Below are 20462 nucleotides of genomic sequence, written 5' to 3' on the forward strand. Positions count from 1 at the left end.
ATTAGAATGGCTATAAATTGAGATGGGGGAATATGAAATGAGACTTATGTGTTCTCGTACACCAGTAACTGAAAGTAAGCATACAGGTGCAGCAGGTGGCCATGAAGGCAAATGGTATGTCGTCCTTCATAGTGAGAGTAATAGAGTACAGAAGACAGGATGTCTTGCTGCAACTATACAGTGCCTTGGTAAGACCACAACAGGAATATGTGCAGTTTTGGCTCCTTATCTGAGGATGGGTATTGTTGTTTAGATGGAGTACAGTGAAGGTACACCAGTCTGTTTGCTGGAATGGCAAGACTGGCATATGAGGAGAGTTTCGATTAGTTGTGATTGTACTTGTTTAGGGGGAAGTCTTACGATAGTCTAAAAAAAGCTTAACAGGACTAGACAGGGTAGTTACAGAAAGGATATTCCTGATGAAGGATGGGTTGAGAACCAGATTTCAATATCAAAGGACATGGGGTATACCATTTATGGTTTAGATGAAGAGAAATTTCTTTACCCAGAGAGAGAGCCAGTGGAATTTGCTAACACGGAAAGCAGTTGAGGTCAAATCATTGTATAATTTCAAGAAAGAGTTGGATGTCGCAGTTGGGGCTAACAGGATCAAAGGGAATAGGGGAAACGTGGGAGCAGGCTATTACGTTGGATGATTATCCACGATCATAATGAAAGGCAGAGCAGGCTTGAAGGGCTGAACGGCCTACTCCTTGTGTTTTCTATTTTTCTAGGTAATCTTTGCATTTTGGTATTTTACTATCTTGCTAATGTAAAGAAAGAAACGCCTAAAAGGTTTCAACACCAAAACAGAAGGTAATATTCCTACATGATGGTATTATTAGTTAGAAGTAATAGTTAAAATGGAAAAGGAAGTGAGTCTCTGAAAATCAAAATAGCTGTCAAAAATATCAAGGGTCCTTGGTCAGTGAAAAATTATTTAAACCCTTAACTGGTGGCCATAAAATGTGGAAGCCAAAAGTAAACAATAGATGATGACTTTCCACTGAATGCTGTACTATAAATATGCTAACAATATAATATGATTTTGGAAAGCATGGGTATTGTGGAGATTTGTTCTACTGTTTTATATTATCTTGTGACTGTAACATTGTGTGCGATTGATGTTCATTTACAAGTTTAAATTGCTCTTCACATGTAGAAGTGTTCCAGAGGAAGAAAGGGAAGAAAAATATCTAAGGGTTGTTACAAGTTCACTTCTGGCTCTGAAAAAACTACTTGACCTTCTCCCTGAAAATGAGAACATTGTCCTGAAGAGCAGACTGATGGAACTTCTTTCGCAGTCCAAGTTCTGGAAATACAGCAAGCACAAAACCCCACAGGTTTGACTTAACTATTCTCTGGTGTATTAAACAAAACCATTAAATATTCAAATAAGTTAATATATATATAATTTTATGTATTACACAAGAAACAGCCCCTCAACATTGGAAAACTTTTAAATTAGTGAAGTTTCACAAATTTTTATTACCATAGAACTACAGAATCCCTACAGTGTGGAGACAGGCTTTTTGGCCGAAAAGGTCCACACCGACCCTCAGATCATCTCACCCAGACCTATCCCCCTATAACCCCCCACTCCATAACTACATATCCCTGAACACCTAGGGTAATTTAGCATGGTCAATGCACTTAGCCTGCACATCTTTGGACTGTGACAGGAAACTAGAACACCTGGAGGAAACCCACGCAGCCACGGGGTGAATGTGCAGACTTCACACACTGCTGCATGAGGGTGGAATCGAACCCAGGTCCCTGGTGCTGTGAGGCAGCAGTGCTAAACACAGAGCCACCGGATTAAATACTACTAGAGTCATAGAGGTGGACAGTGCAGACACAGACACTTTAGTCCAACTCATCCATGCAGACCAGCTGTCCTGTATAAATCTCGTCCCATTTGCCAGCATTTGGCCCATATCCCTCTAAACCCTTTCTATTCATATACCCATCCCGATGCCTTTTAAATGTTGTAATTGTACCAGCTTCCTCTGGCAGCTCATTCCATACACTTACCAACCTCTGCATGAATAGGTTGCTCCTAATGTCCCTTTTATATCTTTACCATCTCACCTTAAACCTATGTCCTGTAGTTTTGAACTCCCCCACCTGGGAGAAAAGACCTTGCCTATTTATCCTATCCATGCCCATCAGATTTTATAAACCTCGAAAAGGTCACCCCTCAGCTGCTGACACTCCAGGGAAAATTGCCTCAGTCTATTCAGCCTCTCCTTATAGCTCTAACTGTCCAACCCTGGCAACATCCTTATAAATCTTTTCTGAATCCTTTCTAGTTTTGTAAATTCCCTCCTATGGGAGACAGACCAAAATTGCATACAATACTCCAAAAGTGACTGAACCAATGTCCTGTACAGCCGCAACATGACCCCTGCAAACCCTATAATCAGTGCACTGACTAGGCAAAGGCAAGCATACGCCGCCTTCATTAACCTGTCTACCTGCGTTTGTACTTTCAAGTAACTGTGAATCTGCACTCCAAGGTCTCTTTGTTCAGCAACACTCCCCAGGACCTTACCATTAAGCGCATGAGTCCTACCCTGATTTGCTTTTCCAAAATGCAGCACCTCTTGTTTATCTAAATTAAACTCCCATCTGCTGCTCCTCAGCCCATGAGCCCATCTAATTCCAGATACTGTTGTACTCTGAAGTAACTTTCTTCGCTGTCCAGTACATTCCCAATTCTAGTGTTAGCTGCCAACTGACTAACCCATACTTCCCGTGTTCACATCGAAATTATTTATTTAAGTGACAAAAAGCAGTGAACCTAGCAATGATCCTTGTGGCACACCACCAGTCGTAGCCTTCATCAACCCTTTTCGTTACTTCTTCAAAAACTTCAGTTGAGTTAGTGAGACATGATTTCTCATGCACAAAAGCCATGTTGACTACCCCTAAGAGATAATGGGAACTGCAGATGCTGGAGAATTCCAAGATAATAAAATGTGAGGCTGGATGAACACAGCAGGCCAAGCAGCATCTCAGGAGCACAAAAGCTGACGTTTCGGGCCTAGACCCTTCATCAGAGAGCCCCTAATCATTCTTTGCCTTTCCAAATAGATGTAAATCTTGTCCCTCAGGATTCCTCCAACAACTTGCTCACTGACATCAGGTTCACCGGTTTATAGTTCCCTGGCATTTTCTTGACATCTTCCTTAAGTAGTGGCACCACGTTAACCAACCTTCAGTATTCCGGCACCTCACCTGTGGCTATCCATGATACAAATATTTCAGCAAGCGGTCTAGCAATCTCTTCCCTCGCTTCCCACAGTGTTCAAGAGTGCTCCTGATCGGGTCCCGGGGATTTATCCACCTTTATGCATTTTATGGCGTTCAGCACCACCTCCTCTGTGATGTGGACATTTTTCAATTTATTTCCTCGCTATTTATTTCCCCACGTTTTCTATCTTCCATATCCTTCTCCACAGTAAACACTGATGCAAAATACTCGTTTAGTATCTTCCCCCATCTCCAGTGGTTCCACACATAGGTGGCATTGCTGATCTTTAAGGGGCCCTGTTCTCTCCCTAGTTACCCTTTTGTCCTTAATGTATTTGTAGAGTCCATTCAGATTTTTCTGAACCCTATTTGCCAAAGGTATTTCATGTCCCCATTTTGCCCTCCTGATTTCCCTCTGAATTATACTCCTTCTGCCTTTACACTCTTCTAGGGATTCACTCAATCCCAGCTATCAATGCTTGACATATGCTTCTTTTTCTTAACAAAAACCTCATTTTCTCTAGTCATCCAGCATTCCCTACACCTACCATTCCTTGCCCTTTACCCTAACAGAAAAACACTGTCTCTGGACTCTTGTTATCTCATTTTTTTGAAGGTTCCCGTTTTCCAGCTGTCCTATCACCTGCATCTGCCCCCAATGCTGGCAAAGTTGGACATCCTCCAATTTAGAACTTTAACTTTTAGGTCTGGTCTATCATTTTCCATCACTATCTTAAAACTATAAAATTATAGTCACTGCCCCCAAAGTGCTCCCCCATTGTCAACTCAGTCACCTTATTTCCCAAGAATAGGTCATGTTTTGCACATTCTCTGATAGATATTTTCACGTGTTGAATCAGAAAATTTTCTTGTGTACACCTAACAAATTCCAATCCATCCACGCTTTTAATGTTTTAACACTTCAGTTAAAAGTGGAAGGATGTTGGAAAGCTGCAGGACTTCTAATCAGGATGCATAGCTTTGAATTTGCTTTGATTTAGGGAAAGTGTGGTGAGTGATTGAAAGTGAATCGCTTTGACAATGAGGGTTCATGGGCTGAAGAAAAATGGTAGGACTAGTTCAGTCCACAGGTCTGCAACAAACAATGCGCAAAGTCCAAATTGCCAGTTGTGTGACAGCTTGGCAGAAGTAGGAAACTTGATGAAAATAAATGAGATTTGAGAAGAATTTGTCATTCTTTCATATAAATATTGTTATCTAAAAAATAACATCAGAAATATGTTTTGCACAGACTTCACCTTGCCAGAATTAATCATTCAATTTATTCTTAACTGTAAGCTTTACTTTTAGAACCTTCAGTTTCAAGGGATGTAGTACAATTGGGAGAATGAGACTCCCTGTTTCAGGAAAATCAATTGTTTATGAGAACTTATTCCTTGTTTTATAAGCTTCATTCACAATAATATAATCTGATGATTGCATGGGACATTTTATTGACCGTTTGAACTCCGTAGATCAGACTTAACCATTTGGTATCCAATGAGTGCAAAAAATTTATATTAATGTCTTTATAGGAATGGTGAGATTCTAAAATGCTTACAGCATTTTTTTAACGTGCTAGATCCGTTCAGCTTTCTTTGAATTGATTATTGGTTTTTGCCAATATTTGCCTGAATTGATGAAATTTGAAGCTGCACGAGTGTGTCCCGCTGTGCTACTGAACATAGATGATATGGATCCAGTTGTATGCCCGTCTGTGTGGACAGCAGCACTTTATGTGCCCACCTGCATTGAGGTAACATGAAGCCGAAAGTTGTCAATTTAGGCATACAAAGTGTTACTTTAATATATTTTTTAAAATGCTCTGCAATAGCAAAATAAAGTTCATGTTAATGTTTTGTTAAAGAAATTATGATGTATTTAAAACAAAGAATCATTATTTAATCTTGGAATGTGGAATTCCCACTAAGTGATTTGATGTAATAAGTAATAGGGCCATGCAGACTGGAAAGGGCCCCATTTGATTTGAAGTGAATGAATTGGCTTCATGACAGTCACAGTACCCCTTGATTAGGGTGGAGAAGTTTGCCAAGACTACGACTACAAATCATTGTCCTATGATTCCTATTGGAATTTGGTCTGTATTTATACCAGCTGACAACAGTATGAGGTTCAGTTCTGGCACTGCTCTTTATCTCATAGGCTATTGGCACTCTGTCTAGCTCTCATTTGAACAGTGGCCATTTGTGAAGGTATCAGAAGAAGATTTTTTATTAAACATCATCTTGTCAAAAAGGGATGAGAAGAGGAGCAGAGAAAAATTACTCAAACAAAATATATTCAAATTTGTTTTTCTTCTCTTTGGAATTGTCCAAAGTGAGGATGTTCATCAGACCATCTTGGGTAACACTGCAATTTGTTGAAAATAAATGTCCCAATCTTTTATCAACCTTGGGTGGGCTCTCAGCTGGTTAACAGAATGTTGAGTGGTTTGTGGTTGAAGACAATGATGCTTCAATTTCATAATTAAATGTTCAAATTCTTTTTTTTTAAAGACGGTGCTAGATCAGGAGCTTACAAGATTTTGATTGAAATGTTTTGTAATTGTAAATCTGTTAAACTGGCACAAAAAATCTAAATACCTTAGTCCCCATCCTTGTTCCTGGCTGCTGATTTAGACTAAATGGAATGGTGTACAAGCTTGAAGTCTTGTAATCCATGTTCTGTGTCACAGTTTGTTATGTTGCACCTCTGAGGTCAGATGTTATATTGATTTTTCACCAGTTGGTCATAGTTGGTATTATCAGCAATTTTCATAACTCCTGTCATAATGCAGATAGTTTTTATCATAACAGTTTACAGTTTTAGAAATTTTTAAGTCAATCAAGATAGGAGATGTTTAGTAACTTCATTACAAATACTTCTTCCTGCGATTCTCTTATCATCTTTCTATTCTCTATCGAAGATTCGTGCCATTAGATAATAATGTTAATATTTTGGTATTCTAATTTCTATAGTAGCAGAGATTTTGCTTCTGGTGAATTCATTTTTGCCAGCAAATATTTTACAATATTTTAATAACACTGCTTTATTTTCTTTATGGTTTTGTTAGAATTGCTGGGTCCATGTAAATGCAAGGAAAGGAGTTTTGCCAAAGTTGTGGACAGTTCTCAAGGAAGGTGGTCGTGGCCTCGCTACTTCTGTTTATCCAAGTCTTTTACCATTTGTCAGCAAGATACCCGAAGAAGTAATTGGATCAAAGATAGAATTTTTCGCCGTGTTCTTCAATAACTTTAGAAAAGGGTATGATTTGTTTAAAAATTTCCATCGCCAGAGTAATGTTGTAGAGCTATTTATAAAACAGCCTGCCCTGGGGCAGTTTAAATATTTCAAGTGGTGTTTTGCAAAGAAACACACACATCTCAGGAGATAGATTCCTGGAAAAGGCAACATATTGATTTTAAGGGATAATTGTCCTGATCATTGATACAGTATGCTGCTATTTTGTTTCCAGTCGTGGGTTAAAGTTCAGCATTGCCCTGTTTCTCCGTACATCGTAAGAACCCAAAACATAAGGAGCGAGGGGGCCTTCAACACATTAAGTGACAAGTTGATAGTGGCTCGCATTGCCCTTTATGCTACAGCTGCCTTTGATAATGCATAGAGTAATGCATGAATCCTGTTATCAAAGATAATGAGGATTTTGCGTTGTGCTTTTGGCAGGTTTAGTCATTTACATATGAATTAAGAGCAGGAGTAGGTCTTTCAGTCCCTCAAGCCTGCTCCACTGTTTGATAATATCATTGTTGATCTGATTGTGACTTTAATTGCAGTTTTTGTCTGACCACCCTCAGTACTGTTTGACTCGCCTGTCAATTAAGAATCTAAATCAGCCTTAAAAAAAATTCAATGACATTACCCCGATTGCTCATCAATGAAGAGAACTCAGAAACAAACAGCGTTGTGACTTCTTCTACGTGGGGAAACCAGGCAGAGGCTTGGGGACCGCTTTGCAGAACACCTACGCTCGGTTCGCAGTAAACAACTGCACCTCCCAGTTGCAAACCATTTCAACTCCCCCTTCTGTTTCTTAGACGACATGTCCATCCTGGGCCTCCTGCAGTGCCACACTGAAGGTTGCAGGAGCAGCAACTCATATTCCACTTGGGAACCCTGCAGCCCAATAGCATCAATGTGGATGTCACAGCTACAAAATCTCCCCTCCCCCCACTGCATCTCAAAACCAGCCCAGCTCATCCCCGCCTCCCTAACTTGTTCTTCCTCTCACCTATCCCCTCCTCCCACCTCAAGCCGCACCTCCATTTCCTACCTACTAACCTCATCTGGCCCCCTTAACCTGTCGGTCCTCCCTGGACTGACCTATTCCCCCACATCCCACCTATACTTACCTCTACTGGCTCCATCCCTGCCCCTTTAACTTGTCTGTCTTCTCCTCTATCCATCTTCGATCCGCCTCCCCCTCTCTCCCTATTTATTTCAGAACCTTCTCCCCCTCTCCCTTGTCTGATGAAGGGTCTAGGCCCGAAATGTCAGCTTTTGTGCTCCTAAGATGCTGCTTGGCCTGCTGTGTTCATCCACTCCACAATTTGTTATCTCGGATTCTCCAGCATCTGTAGTTCCCATTATCTCTGATACAATTTTAGCCTTCTCAGAAAAATTGTCTCTTGGCTCGGTCTTAAATTGAAGGACACCTTATTTTAAAATTGTGTCCCCTAGCTCTGGTCTCTGCCTTAAGAACAAACAACGTTCAGCATTCACGTTGTGACCTCCCCCAAGATCTGGTACGTTTAAATGAGGTTGCCTCTTATTCTTTTAAACTCCAATGGTTACTGACCCAATCTGTCCAACCTTTCCTCATAATTTCATCCGAGAAATTAGCTGAATGAATTTCCTCAGCACTACTTCTGGTGCAATTATAACCTCTCTTAAGTAAGGAAACCAAAGTACTCATATTTGGCCTGACCAACACCTTAAATAATTGTAGCAAATCCTCCTATCTCTTATGTTCCATTTTCCTTGCAATTCACAATAAAATTCCATTTATCTCCAATCCACTTACTGAACCTGCATACTAACTTGTTGTGATTCATGTTCAAATTTCACGCGCCTTATCTTGTGTATTAAATATTTGGAAGACAACCTATGGAATTCCTTTTAGAAGTCCAAATACATGGCATTTACTGGTTTCCTTTAACTACCCAACATTTTATGTTGTTTAAATATCTAAATTTGTCAAACCAGGTTTCCCTTGCATAAAACAATGTTGCCTTCCACTCATATTATGTTTTTCCAAGTGCACTGTTAAGACTTAATCATAGCTTCCAGTACTTTTCTAATGACTGGTGACATGTTAATTGGCCTGTAGTTCACTGTTTTCCCTCTCTCTTTTCTTGAGTAGTGGTGTTCAGTGAGGAGTGCAGGATGGTTTTCCAGAAGCGACATGAGACATACTTAAAAATGAGGTGCCAATCTGTTGAAAGTGTGACAAAGGACTACTTACATGACGAACAGTGGAAGCGGTTGCTACAGATGAGACTAAGCAATTGCACAACTGACAGTTCAGACCCAAGCTTTGCAGCTCTGCCACATTCTTTGTGAATGGTGGTAGACAATCAAACAGATAACCAGGCTGAAGAAGATTCACAAATATCTCCATCCTCAGCGATGGGGGAGCCCAGCATTTAAGTGCAAGAGACGAGGCTGAAGCATTTGCATCCATCTTCAGCCAGGGATGGCGAGCGAATGATCTATCTCAGCCTTCACCTCAGATCCCCAGTTGCATAGATGCCAGCCTTTCACCAATTAGATTCACTCCTTATGATATCAATGAACAGTTGGATGTAGAGTATACTTCAAAAACTGTGCATTCTGACAGTAATCTGGTAATAGTACTGTCGACCAGTGCTCCAAAAGTGACCTCAGTGTGAGTTGAGCTGTTCCAGTACAACTACGAATACTAGAATTTTCCATTCTGGAAAATCAAGTAAGTGTATCTTCATCACGAAAAGCAGGACCAATCCAACCTGATGATGGCTAGGTCAAAATCTTGGAACAGTCTTTTTGGCAGTGGGTGTTCTTACACACAAGGACTGCAAACAGTTCACCACAACCTTCTCCAGACCAGTAGGATATCTGTATACCATGAGTGAATTAAAAAAAAAAATCTAATGCCCAGCCTGATGGGAATGTTGCAGAATCTAGGTCATTGTGGAAAATCATAGCCAGTGCATTTACTGAGTCTGCAGTGTCTCTTTAGTATCCCTGGGACGTAGGCCATCACATCCTGGGGATTTGTCAGATATTGGTCCCTTGGATTTCTTCAGTACTTTTTCTTAACTGGTGGTAACTATCCTAATTTGCTGCTCTTATTAGTCCCTAGGCTGTAATATATTTCTGCGATACAACTTGTGTATATAATGCAAAGATGAGGACAAAATATTTGTTCAATGCCTCTGCCGTTTTCTCATGGTAGTATCTTTTGTCCCTGCAGCTAAGGGATCAACATTGCTTTCTGTTATTCTCTTCCTTTTCATATAGTTCTCAAAGATCTTGCAGTCTGTTTTTAATATTCCTGACTCATAAACTACCTCCGTATCTTTCCCTTTTTAATCACTTTTCCCTATTATTGAATTCACTTTACATATAAAGGGGAAAATATGTCAGAATACAAAATGATGCACTTAGAATTGAAAGTGGCTGAGGATTTAGTCAGGATACTGGGATAGCAGAAAGCCAGACCATACAGAAATGTCACATTGCTACATTCAGCTGAATGTTAGAGCAGAACAAACTTTGCCATTAACTGACCAGTGCTCTAACATATTGCATACATCATAATGTGCAGAAAAGGCAGTTGGTCTGTATTTCCATCTTCATATTTATGCTCCACATAAGCTTCAATCTAACCCTGCCAATGTAACATTCTGTTTTTGCTCCCTCGTGTCTCTTTTAAATGTATAGATACTTTTCATGCTAATTAATCTTTGTGGCAGTATGTTCCACATTTGGACATTGCTGAGTGTATAAGCTTCTTCCAAATTTCTTACTGAGTCATTACATCTGCAAGTGTATGTTTTAACCACATCACCTAAAACTGGAATGCTACCTGTAATGCTAAACAATAGTTAGAGAATTGTGCATTTTATTAAATTTAATGAAATGAAGCATGTTAGTGTGGCAAATTGAAATTTAAGTATATAATTCCTTTAGCTAATGGAGAATGTAACTTCATTCAGTACTCCACAGGTTGCATTTTCTTAGCCCCATCTTTGAAGTGAATGCCAAAGGAAGCTGACAGATTCCTTACAGAAAACAAAGAAAATCTTACAAAAGGACTGGACTTGCATTACACTTAAGAGTTCACAATTTATCTGAGATAATTTGGAGAATAAATATCTCTAATTATTTTTAAAATATATCTTTTTATTATTGATGATTAGATTACAGAGCGAACGTGCCTTGATGAGCTGCACTGAGAGTTCAGCAATTGTATCAGCATTTATGGAATGCATATGCTTCACTCTACACCAAAATCTCAGAAACACTGAGGATCACCAAAAACTCCAACAGATGCTCATAAGTGAACAGGTATATGAAAATCTAAAACAAACATTTCTCGAAAGTACAGAAAATTAACTTGTTAAAACTGAAAGTAAGGGGTCTGGAAATTGCAGTCTTGTATCTATTAATTGGCACTTCTGTGCATTTTAGTGTACCACATCACCTCAGTTTTTATTTCCTTGAGAGGTGTTTCTTATTCCGTTCCCTTTTTGAGTTTCCTCGAGCATTGTAATATCCTTGACTAAAGGAATAGGTGTTTAAAGAACAGTCACCAGTATCTTTCCCTTTCATCCAGAGCATCTGGTCACTGACACTTCCCTAAAATAGGTGAGGTTGGTAATTGACTACTATGTGGAGGATTACGGTCACAAAGCTACAGCTGGTGATATGTTTGTGATACCATGCTGGGAAACAATAGACTGCATCATGCCTTTTGAATTTGACTTTCACTACTCTTTAAAAGTCATCCTTGAATTGATTTTATTATAAATGCAAAATTTATGAGATTATGTTGTTTTAGAGTTATATCTTTAAGGTAAAATAAAGGAAAGACTGGTCATGTGACCTGCTCTCTTTCCAACCCAAAACGTGTTTTGTCTAGCTTGATTGAGAAAAGGGGTCCCAGATTGTTTTACGGGGAAGAAGGAGGTTCTAGATATTCACATCTGTAGATAATGGAAAGTAGTTGTGCTGTTTGTAGGATGATTCTCTTTGAAGTGCTAGGAATGTCAGCTTTATAAGCTTTTGTACTTATAACTGCCAGTATAATTCCAAGATGGAATGGTCTAAGCGGTCAAGAGAATAGTTAATTAGCATGTCTACTTAGATGTTTGGTCCAACTGATGCACTTTGCTGTAGACATGAGTTTTAGGGAGGGAAGTTTGCAGAAACCATTAGCATATCAAGTTAACACGTTGTGAAGCTGGATGAACACAGCAGGCCAAGTAGCATCAGAGGTGCAGGAAAGTTTGACGTTTCGGGTCGAGACCCTTCTTCAGAAATGGGGGAGGGGAAGAGGATTCTGAAATAAATAGAGACGGGGGAGGCGGAGAGAAGATGGATAAAGGAGAAGATAGGATGAGAGGAGACAGACAGGTCAAAGAGCCAGTGAAGGTGAATGTAACTGAGGAGTTAGGGAAGGGATAGTTCAGTTTAGGGAGGACGAACAGGTCAAGGAGGCGCGATGAGGTTAGTTCGTGTGGCGTCATTGTGGCAATGCAGGAAGCCCAGGATGGACATGTTGTCCAAGGAGTGGGGTGGGGCGGGGGTCGCGACTGGGAAGTGTAGTTGTTTGTTGCAAACTGAGCGTAGGTGTTCTGCAAAGTGGTCCCCAAGTTTCCCCGAAGTAGAGGAGGCCACATCGGGAACAGCGGATACAGTATATCACATTAACAGATGTGCAGGTGAACATCTGTTTGATGTGAAAACTCTTGTTAGGTCCTGGGACCAGTTTGAGGGGGAAGGTGTAGGGGCAAGAGTAGCACTTGCTTCGGTTGCAGGGAAAAGTGCCGGGGGTGGTGGGGCTGGATGGGAGTGTGGAGTGGTCAAGAGAGTCATGGAGAGAGTGGTCCCTCCGGAAAGCAGATAAGGGTGGGGAGGGAAAAATGTCTTTGGTGGTGGGGTCAGATTGCAGATGGCGGAAATGTCGGAGGGTGATGCGTTGGATTTGGAGCTTGGTGGGGTGGTATGTGAGGATGAGGGAGATTCTGTTTTGGTTATAATTGCGGATAGAGGGTGTGATGGATGAGTTGCGGGAAATGCGGGAGACAGGGTCCAGGGCATTTTCGATCGCTGTGGAGAAGTTGCGGTTCTTGAAAAGAGAGGACATCTGGGATGTTCGGGAGTGGAATGCTTCTTCTTGGGAGAAGATGCGGGGGAGGCGAAGGAATTGGGAATGGGGATGGCCTTCTAGAGGAAGGTGGGTGAGAGGAGGAATATTCTGGGTAGTTGTGGGAGTCGGTAGGCTTAAAATGGATACTGGTTTCCAGGTGAATGCCAGAGATGGAGACAGAGAGGTCCAGGAAGGAGCGAGAGGTGTCAGAGATGGTCCAGGTAAACTTAAGGTTGGGGTGGAAGGTGCTAATGAAGTGGATGAACTGTTTGAGCTCCTCGTGAGAACAGCATCTCATATTTCGCTTGGGAACCCTGCAGCCCAAGGGTATCAATGTGGACTTCAAGTTTCAAAATCTCCCCTCAACTGACCACATCCCAAAACCAGCCCAGCTAGCCCCTGCCTCCTCAACCTATCCTCCCAACTCAAGCCCCACCCCCATCTCCTACCCACTAACCTCATCCCGCGTCCTTGACCTGTTCGTCCTCCCTGGACCGACCTATCCCCTCCCTAACTCCCCACCTACATTCATCTTCACTGGCTCTAACCCCGCCTCTTTGACCTGTCTGTCTCCTCTCACCCTAGCTTCTCCTTTATCCATCTTCTATCTGCCTCCCCCGTCTCCTTATTTATTTCAGAATCCCATTCCCCTCCCTCATTTCTGAAGAAGGGTCTCGACCCGAAACGTCAAACTTTCCTGCTTCTGCGATGCTGCTTGGCCTGCTGTGTTCATCCAGCTTCACGCCATGTCATCTCAGATTCTCCAGCATTGGCAATTACTACTATCTCTGTAGCATATTGAGTTAGAGTTTTTAAGATAATGCCCAACATCTCAGGCACAGGTCAGTCTGCAAGAGAGACCAAGAGAAGTAAAATTCGTCCTTGACGGGCAATTATCAGTCAAGATAAACGTAACAAGAGGATCTTTTCTGCAGAATAAAGGATATTCTATTCTAAAGAAAAGGTGTGAATTAGAAGCTCCCTCCTAAAGTTGTGATTCATATCAAGGCCACCTCCTGGAGTTACAAAGAGTGCATGTAAGGAAAAAGAAAGCCAGGATCATTGTAAGCAATGGAAAGCAGTAGCAAGTGTCAGACTGCAGGAAGTGTGCATTTAGAAAAGTTTTTTTTAAATGTGATCTTTAAAATAAGGTTAAATGCAAAAAATGAAGAATGGAGACTGGCTCCTCTGCTCCCAGTGCAGGCCACCCAACTCCCTCCATGCTCAACGCCAACTTTTGTCCCTATTCACACCAGAGTTCCAACCCTGACCATGCCTCTCCAATTCTACGTTAGCAGTGTGTGTGCTGATGATATCATCACTGTGCATAGAATGCAGTTACACCGTGGGTGCATATGCACGTGCTTCGTGCATCTCGTTGTCACTGACTATGTTGTGCATGCAAGGTAGCCAGTTTGGTGTTCTGGATAGTCACACCTAAGTACTAAATTGCTTTTGGTTTGTTACAGTAGAAATATTAAATCTTGAAAGTCATACTGTGTGATCCCTTTAGTCTGTTGCTGAAAATTCAAATACCTTTCAAATGTTTGTGGTTTTTAGGCACATTATAACAATATTTACGGTTTTTGTATTGATCGTTAACCAATATTTTAGTTGTTTGCAAGCTTGCTTGTTGTATCTTTTAAACTTTTCAAGTTGTGTACATGGCATACAGGAAGAAGAACATGTACAGATGCAGGTGGTGCATACTTAGAATAAGGCAAATAAATGTTTGACAATTGTTAGAGTAATTTTGAAAATAATAAAGTTGAATTTCTTATTTCTTTCAGCTGCTACCTCTTGTAAATTTTGCTTTGAAGAATCCCAGACTGCAAAGTGACATTTTCTCCAAACTCTCAGACACACTTGCCTCGTGGGAAAGACGAACTGATAATCCAGATATAGAAGAGTGGGCTGTTGCATACGACCGACTGTTATCTGAGTTTTGGAAAGTGCTTTCTCAAGTCTGCATTTCTCACTTAGGCAGCAAGGAAGTTGATAAAAATATATTAGAAGGAATCTCTTCTTTGCTCAGATGCATGAGAAATCCTAAGGGCATTACAAAACAGTCTGTCAAAAAGAAAAGTAAAATCAGATTTATTGATCAAGAAGAAATTCAGAGTTATGAAAGCAATGCTACCAATCATCTGGAAGAATTAATTTTTGGAACTAAGGATGCATTGGAATCTGAAAATTTGGAGGATACTTTAAGACAGTATCAGGGCAGCCATCCTGCCAGAACAGTGCCTTTGGAAGCTCTAAACTGTGAACTTGCCAAACTGAGCATGACCTTCATAAATGAACAGAACTCCGAAATGCATTTTGTGTTCCTGACTACACTCATTAGCTCATTTCCATCAACAAAGCTTTTTACTATTTTGCTGGAAAATGATAAACCCGAGAGTGCTGAATCTGTCTTTGAAACAAATAATGAAGTGAAAGCAATGGCAAGTAACCCTGCTGTGCGGTTTCTGACTCAGAAACTACTAGTCTGGGTGAAAGAAGATAAAACTGACTTAATTTTTTTGATTGACATGCTCTACAGTGTTCTTCATTGCTGCGATAACAATGAAAGGAAGATACTACTGAACCAAATCTCTCAGGTAGGTGAAAGAACGCAAGAAATGAATGGCAGTTTCATTCACCAGTCTTATGGATTAGATTACAACGTGTAGAGCTGGATGGACTCGGCAGGCCAAGCAGCATCAGAGGAGCAGGAAGGCTGATGTTTCGGGCCTAGACCCTTCTTGAGAACTTTCTGAAGAAGGGTCGAGGCCTGAAACGTCAGCTTTTCTGCTCCTCTGATGCTGCTTGGCCTGCTGTGTTCATCTAGCTCTACATCTTGTTATCTCAGATTCTCCAGTTTTGGCAGTTCCTACTATCTCTTACGGACTAGATTAGTAGTTCTGAAACATGTTCAAGACATTGTTATAGCTGTTTGTGCTTTGTCACCATTAGGGCACAGAATAATCATGGCATAGAAAAAGACCATTATTGTTAAGCAGGTGGGTGGAATTTTATTGGGTAGGTGGGAATGTGAATTTGAGGTTATAATCGATGTTCCTTCTAATTATTCATGCTGCTGCATGGGCCTCTGATATTTGTGCACGGCTCATAGAACTGGAAGTCAGTGGGTCTGTATGCTGGTTGGTATGTGCAGACCCTCTGAGAGCAGTGTAGCCATTGAGGGAACATTGTTTACAATCAGGTCAACCATGATATTTTTGAATGGCAGAGCAGGCTCAAGGGGCTGAATTGCCTACTCCTGCTCCTTGTTCATGTGTTTGTATTTGGACCATCAATCCAGGTCGGCTGTGTCCCTGCAGCTCTACCAGTTTATGTCTTTATTCTACCTGTCCAACTACCAAGAATGCTGAGCAGTGTTATTCCATGTCGGTGAAACAGAAAGTTCGTGCATCCACAGCACCCTAATTGCCATGAGTTTCGCTCTCGCTCGCTCTCTCTCCTCTTTCATCTATGTTTGTATGTTTGAAAACTGATCCAAAACTCTTCTGTTACATCTCACTTAACATTCAATCTGATGTTTTCCTGTGTTTACTCCTTGATGTGTCATGCCCCAGATTAAAAAGTCACACCCTCCTCTTTAAATGCCTTTACGGCTTGGTGTTACCTATATGTATCTCATTTAAGAATTGTTGGTTAATCTTACTCTTGTGCTTCTCATCATTGATTTTAGCTTTAGCTGCCTAGGTTTCGGCTTCTGGATTCCCTCCCTAAATCTCTCCACTTGTCTGTCTCTATTTTCTCCTTTCAGTCTTTCCTTTAAATCGTCACTTTAACAAAATTTTAGACTCCAATTCTTCTAACTACTTTAGCTTGACATCTTTGAGAAGCAACAGTACATTTCTTATGTTACAGGTACCATGCAAATACAAGCTATTATAATACTACCCCTTTACTAAAGAATGTGAATTTTTTTTTGTAGTTGGATCAAGGCTGGCTCCTCGTGTTTCACATTGTACAAAAGGTAATTCTGCATGCTACTGGAATTTATTTACTGAGTTAGATTTTCAGATTGCTCAGTATTTTGGACCTTAAATGTTCCTTTTTTCATTTGAAATAGAAGTGCAGACCATCATATTGCATGCTCTTAAATTTCTCTTCATGTTCAACTGTAAATGATATGTAATATGCAGCTGTTCAGTCAACATTCAAAATAAAAGGCTTACATCATGTAAGCCATTTTTGTGAATACCTTTAGCATGCTACTTAACAATATTTGAACTAAAGGGAAGATAAATTAAACTAAAATTCATTTGCAGATGATTTATATAACCTAAATTAGTAGTAGTAGGTATTCATAGGCTGACAACAGAAAAAGCTTTTTTTGTTATCAAATTTTGGTTTTCTAGTTAACAAATGACAATTTTAAAGTGCATATTTTATGCACCCTGTATAGACATATCAGTATTGCACGTTTATGTTGTTAGCTCAACTGTGGCCACCAGTTGACTAGAATTTTCAAATCATTTTGAAACAATGTATTGTGATTCTCTCAACAATTTTAATAAAAATGAAATAAGGTATTCCCTCGGCACCAATGTTGGACTTGTAAAGATGGAAGGAATTAATATCATAGGCAATTTTTTTGAACCTCAAAACCATTAAAACTAACCCCTTAATAGCTATATTATTCAATTTACAGAAAGGATTCTTCATAAATGCTGGCCTAGCCAGTGACATCCATCGTCCATTCCTAATTGCCTAGAAGGTAGTTAACTATATTACTGTGGGTCTGAAATTACGCGTAGGTCAGACCAGGTAAAGAGGGCAGATGATGAGGTTTTTACAGTAATTGGCAGTGGTTACATGGTTGCCTTTACACTAGCTTTCTCATCCTCAATTTAATTGAATTCAAAATTCCACTTTCCACCATGGTGCATTTTGAATTCCTGTCCTCAGGAAACTAGCCTAGAGTGTTGGATTACTGTTGCAGTGACATTGGCACTAAGCTATCCTTCCCAAAAGTTTATTAAAAGTCACGTAGAGTACCAAACTTGAACACTGCTGAAGATGTTTTCATATTGTGCTCAACAAGACAAATACTAGAATGCTAAATTTCAGATAATTACCATAAATAATTACTGTAGGAGAAAAGAATGCTGATTGGAAACGCAGTGACCTGGTCTGTCCAAACCAGAATATTATGTTAACATCTTGCATTTTTTTGAATTACCTGAGAATTTAGAGAACCTTTGCTTTCTCCATGGCATTGCCTGCGTCAATCAGCATCGACTTGTGAACCAATTAGCACACTTTTCTCTTCTAGGAGAATTGATCACTTGAAATTTGACATACTTCTGCTCTACTGAGCTCAACATAAAAGCTCTGGCAATGTGTTTCTCTTTTCAGAAATAAATATTATAAGCATAAAGTTTATAAACATTACATTTTCAGAAAACCTAATTTACAACAGTTAAAATGCTTGGTAATCTTTGACCGTCCAGTTTCTAACCTGTTTCTTTCAGGCATGTTTGGATCAAGTTAAGTATACTGTTATTTCTGATTGGTTGAAAGGAGAAGTACTTGGTGAGAAATTGGTCTTACTTACAGACGAGCTCTGTACAATGGGAATAACAAGCTCTTGGCCAAAAGATGCTCACTCAAAAAGCTGGGTGTTACTTAGCCTTGCTCTGTCTAAGCACTTCAGTAATGGTGAGTAGAGAAGCTTTCATTCAAAAACCTTCCAGAACACTCTTTATGTGATGACATAGATATGTGGCACAGAATAGGGCATTTGGTCCAAACCATCCATATTAATATTATGCTCGAGTCCCCTCCTACTTATCCTCATTATGGCGACAAAACACTTGTCACACTACCTTCTGTGACAGTAAATAACTCCATAGCTGAAATATGTATCCAATGTATCTGAAATATGTATTATCTGTATCTACTACTTGCTTCAACCACACCATGTGGCAGTGAGTTCCATTTTCTAGAAATGCGTGTTTATCTAAATAGCAAGCTTAAAATAACAAAGGATTTGATAAAATGTATAAATAGCTGAGGTATAATCTTAAAATCTTAAGATTTGGGCTTTTCAATGTAAACTCAGGAAGTATTTCTTCAGAAAAAGTGCATGGGAAATCTGGAATTTGCTTCCACTAAAAGCTTGTGGAAACTGAGTGAGTTGATATTTTTCAGACTGGTCACATTACCTTTATAAAAATTTCTCAAAGTGGGGAAGACAAGCTGAGTGACTATACGTATACGCATATGAACTGGAACTAGTGGTAAGCCACTCAGCCCCTCATGATTGCTCTTCCATTTGATAAGAACATGGTTGATCTTGTTACTCCATAATAATAACTTTTCATCTTGCTTATAAAGGATCCATCTGCCTCTGTCTTAAAAATGTTCAAAAACTCAATTTTCACCATCTCCTGAGAAAGAGCACTTGTGATCCTCTGCGAGAACAGAATTCTCCTTCTCTATCTTTAAATGGGCAGCCCCTAACGTTTAACCCATGTTCGAGATTCCCAAACAAGCAGAGATATCCTTTCCACAACTACCGTATCAATACTCATTAATGTGTTTCAACTACGCTTCTAATTCCTCTCAACTCCAGCACGTGCATGCCTCGCCTGCCTAACCCTCTCCTCACATGTTTGTACAGTTCGGTGAGCATTCTCTAAATTGCTTCCAATGCTTTCACATTCTTTGTTAAATAAAGGGAAGCAAAACCGTAGACAGTACGGCAGATGTGATACTATCAATGCTTCATATAAATGAGTTATAACCTCTCGCTCTCTATATTTAATTCCCCACACAGTAAATTATAGCATTCCAGTAGCTTTCCTAATTGATTTTTTACCTCTGTATTAAACTTTTGTGATTGATTCACTAAGATACCCAGATCTTTCTGCATCTCAGAGCTCTGCAATCTCTCACCATTTAGTTAGTATCATTCATTTTTATTCTACCAGCCAAAATTAACAATTTCACATTTTCCCATATTATTCTCCATTTGCCATGTCTTTGCCCAGTCACTTGCAGTCTCTCTATGTTCACTTTACACTTAATTACATACATTTCTTTGTAACTTAAGGAAATTTAGCAACCAGCCTTCAGTGCGTGCGAGTCATTTATGTAAATTGTAAAAAAAAAATGAAGTCTTGGTTTTAATCCCTGGGAAAATATTAGAAACTATTACTGAAGATGCTATAGCCAGGCACTCAGATAAATTAACATTTTGTGTGGGGGAAGAATCTCCAACACTTTGGTTAAATATAACTTCCCCCTCACAAAATGTTAACTTAGCTGAGTGCCTGGCTGTAGCATCTTCAGTGATTGCTTCTAATATTTTCCCATCACAGATGTGATGCTAACTGGGCTGTAGTTTCCTGTTTTCCTTCTGTCTTCTTTGTTATTTTACAATCTGACACAGATTAGCCACAATTTAATGGTCAAATTTTGCTACAAGACCAGGTCTAAGGCAAGGAATTCTTAATGAGTAACTCTTCCAGCTCCCCAAAGCAGAGCTGATCCTAGGGTAAGGTGAATCAAGGCCACCTGAAAGTGGGCCGCCTCGATCCTGCATTTGGTGGGGTGCTCTGCTTTGGGATCATAGGGACATGGAAGGAACTAGAAACCAGGATTAGAGTGAATTTTGAACAAACAGAAGTGGTAATATTTCATTTCTTTTCTGATTTAATTTGAAGGCAGCAAGGACTCATTAACCCAAAGAAATTCATGTAATTATGTTATATTATAACGATATATATGTGTTATAATTATGGCTATAATTCCTTGAGGATTGTCTCAATATTTGTGGAGGAACTGAGCAATCTGCAACATCCTTTGTGGTGAA

The 20462-nt window shown here is 40.0% G+C and overlaps 1 protein-coding gene across 4 annotated transcripts in view; it reads left to right on the top strand.

Moving 5' to 3' along the window:
- Positions 1–20462, top strand: part of ltn1 (listerin E3 ubiquitin protein ligase 1) — a 139709-nt gene that overhangs the window by 29470 nt on the left and 89777 nt on the right. For 3 of the 4 annotated variants that reach the window (XR_009446562.1, XM_048540310.1, XM_048540314.2), the window contains 7 exons: positions 1163–1343; positions 4838–5011; positions 6329–6519; positions 10677–10824; positions 14419–15231; positions 16575–16616; positions 18118–18304. Coding sequence is in view for 3 of the 4 variants with exons in the window: in XM_048540310.1 (XP_048396267.1) it covers positions 1163–1343; positions 4838–5011; positions 6329–6519; positions 10677–10824; positions 14419–15231; positions 16575–16616; positions 18118–18304 (1736 nt within the window). In the remaining variant the exon portion in view is untranslated. The remainder of the gene's footprint in view (positions 1–1162; positions 1344–4837; positions 5012–6328; positions 6520–10676; positions 10825–14418; positions 15232–16574; positions 16617–18117; positions 18305–20462) is intronic. The other variant, XM_059650366.1, reaches the window with a different exon arrangement.

Source organism: Stegostoma tigrinum, chromosome 12 (assembly GCF_030684315.1).
Source record: "Stegostoma tigrinum isolate sSteTig4 chromosome 12, sSteTig4.hap1, whole genome shotgun sequence".
NCBI classification, from domain to species: Eukaryota; Metazoa; Chordata; class Chondrichthyes; order Orectolobiformes; family Stegostomatidae; genus Stegostoma; species Stegostoma tigrinum.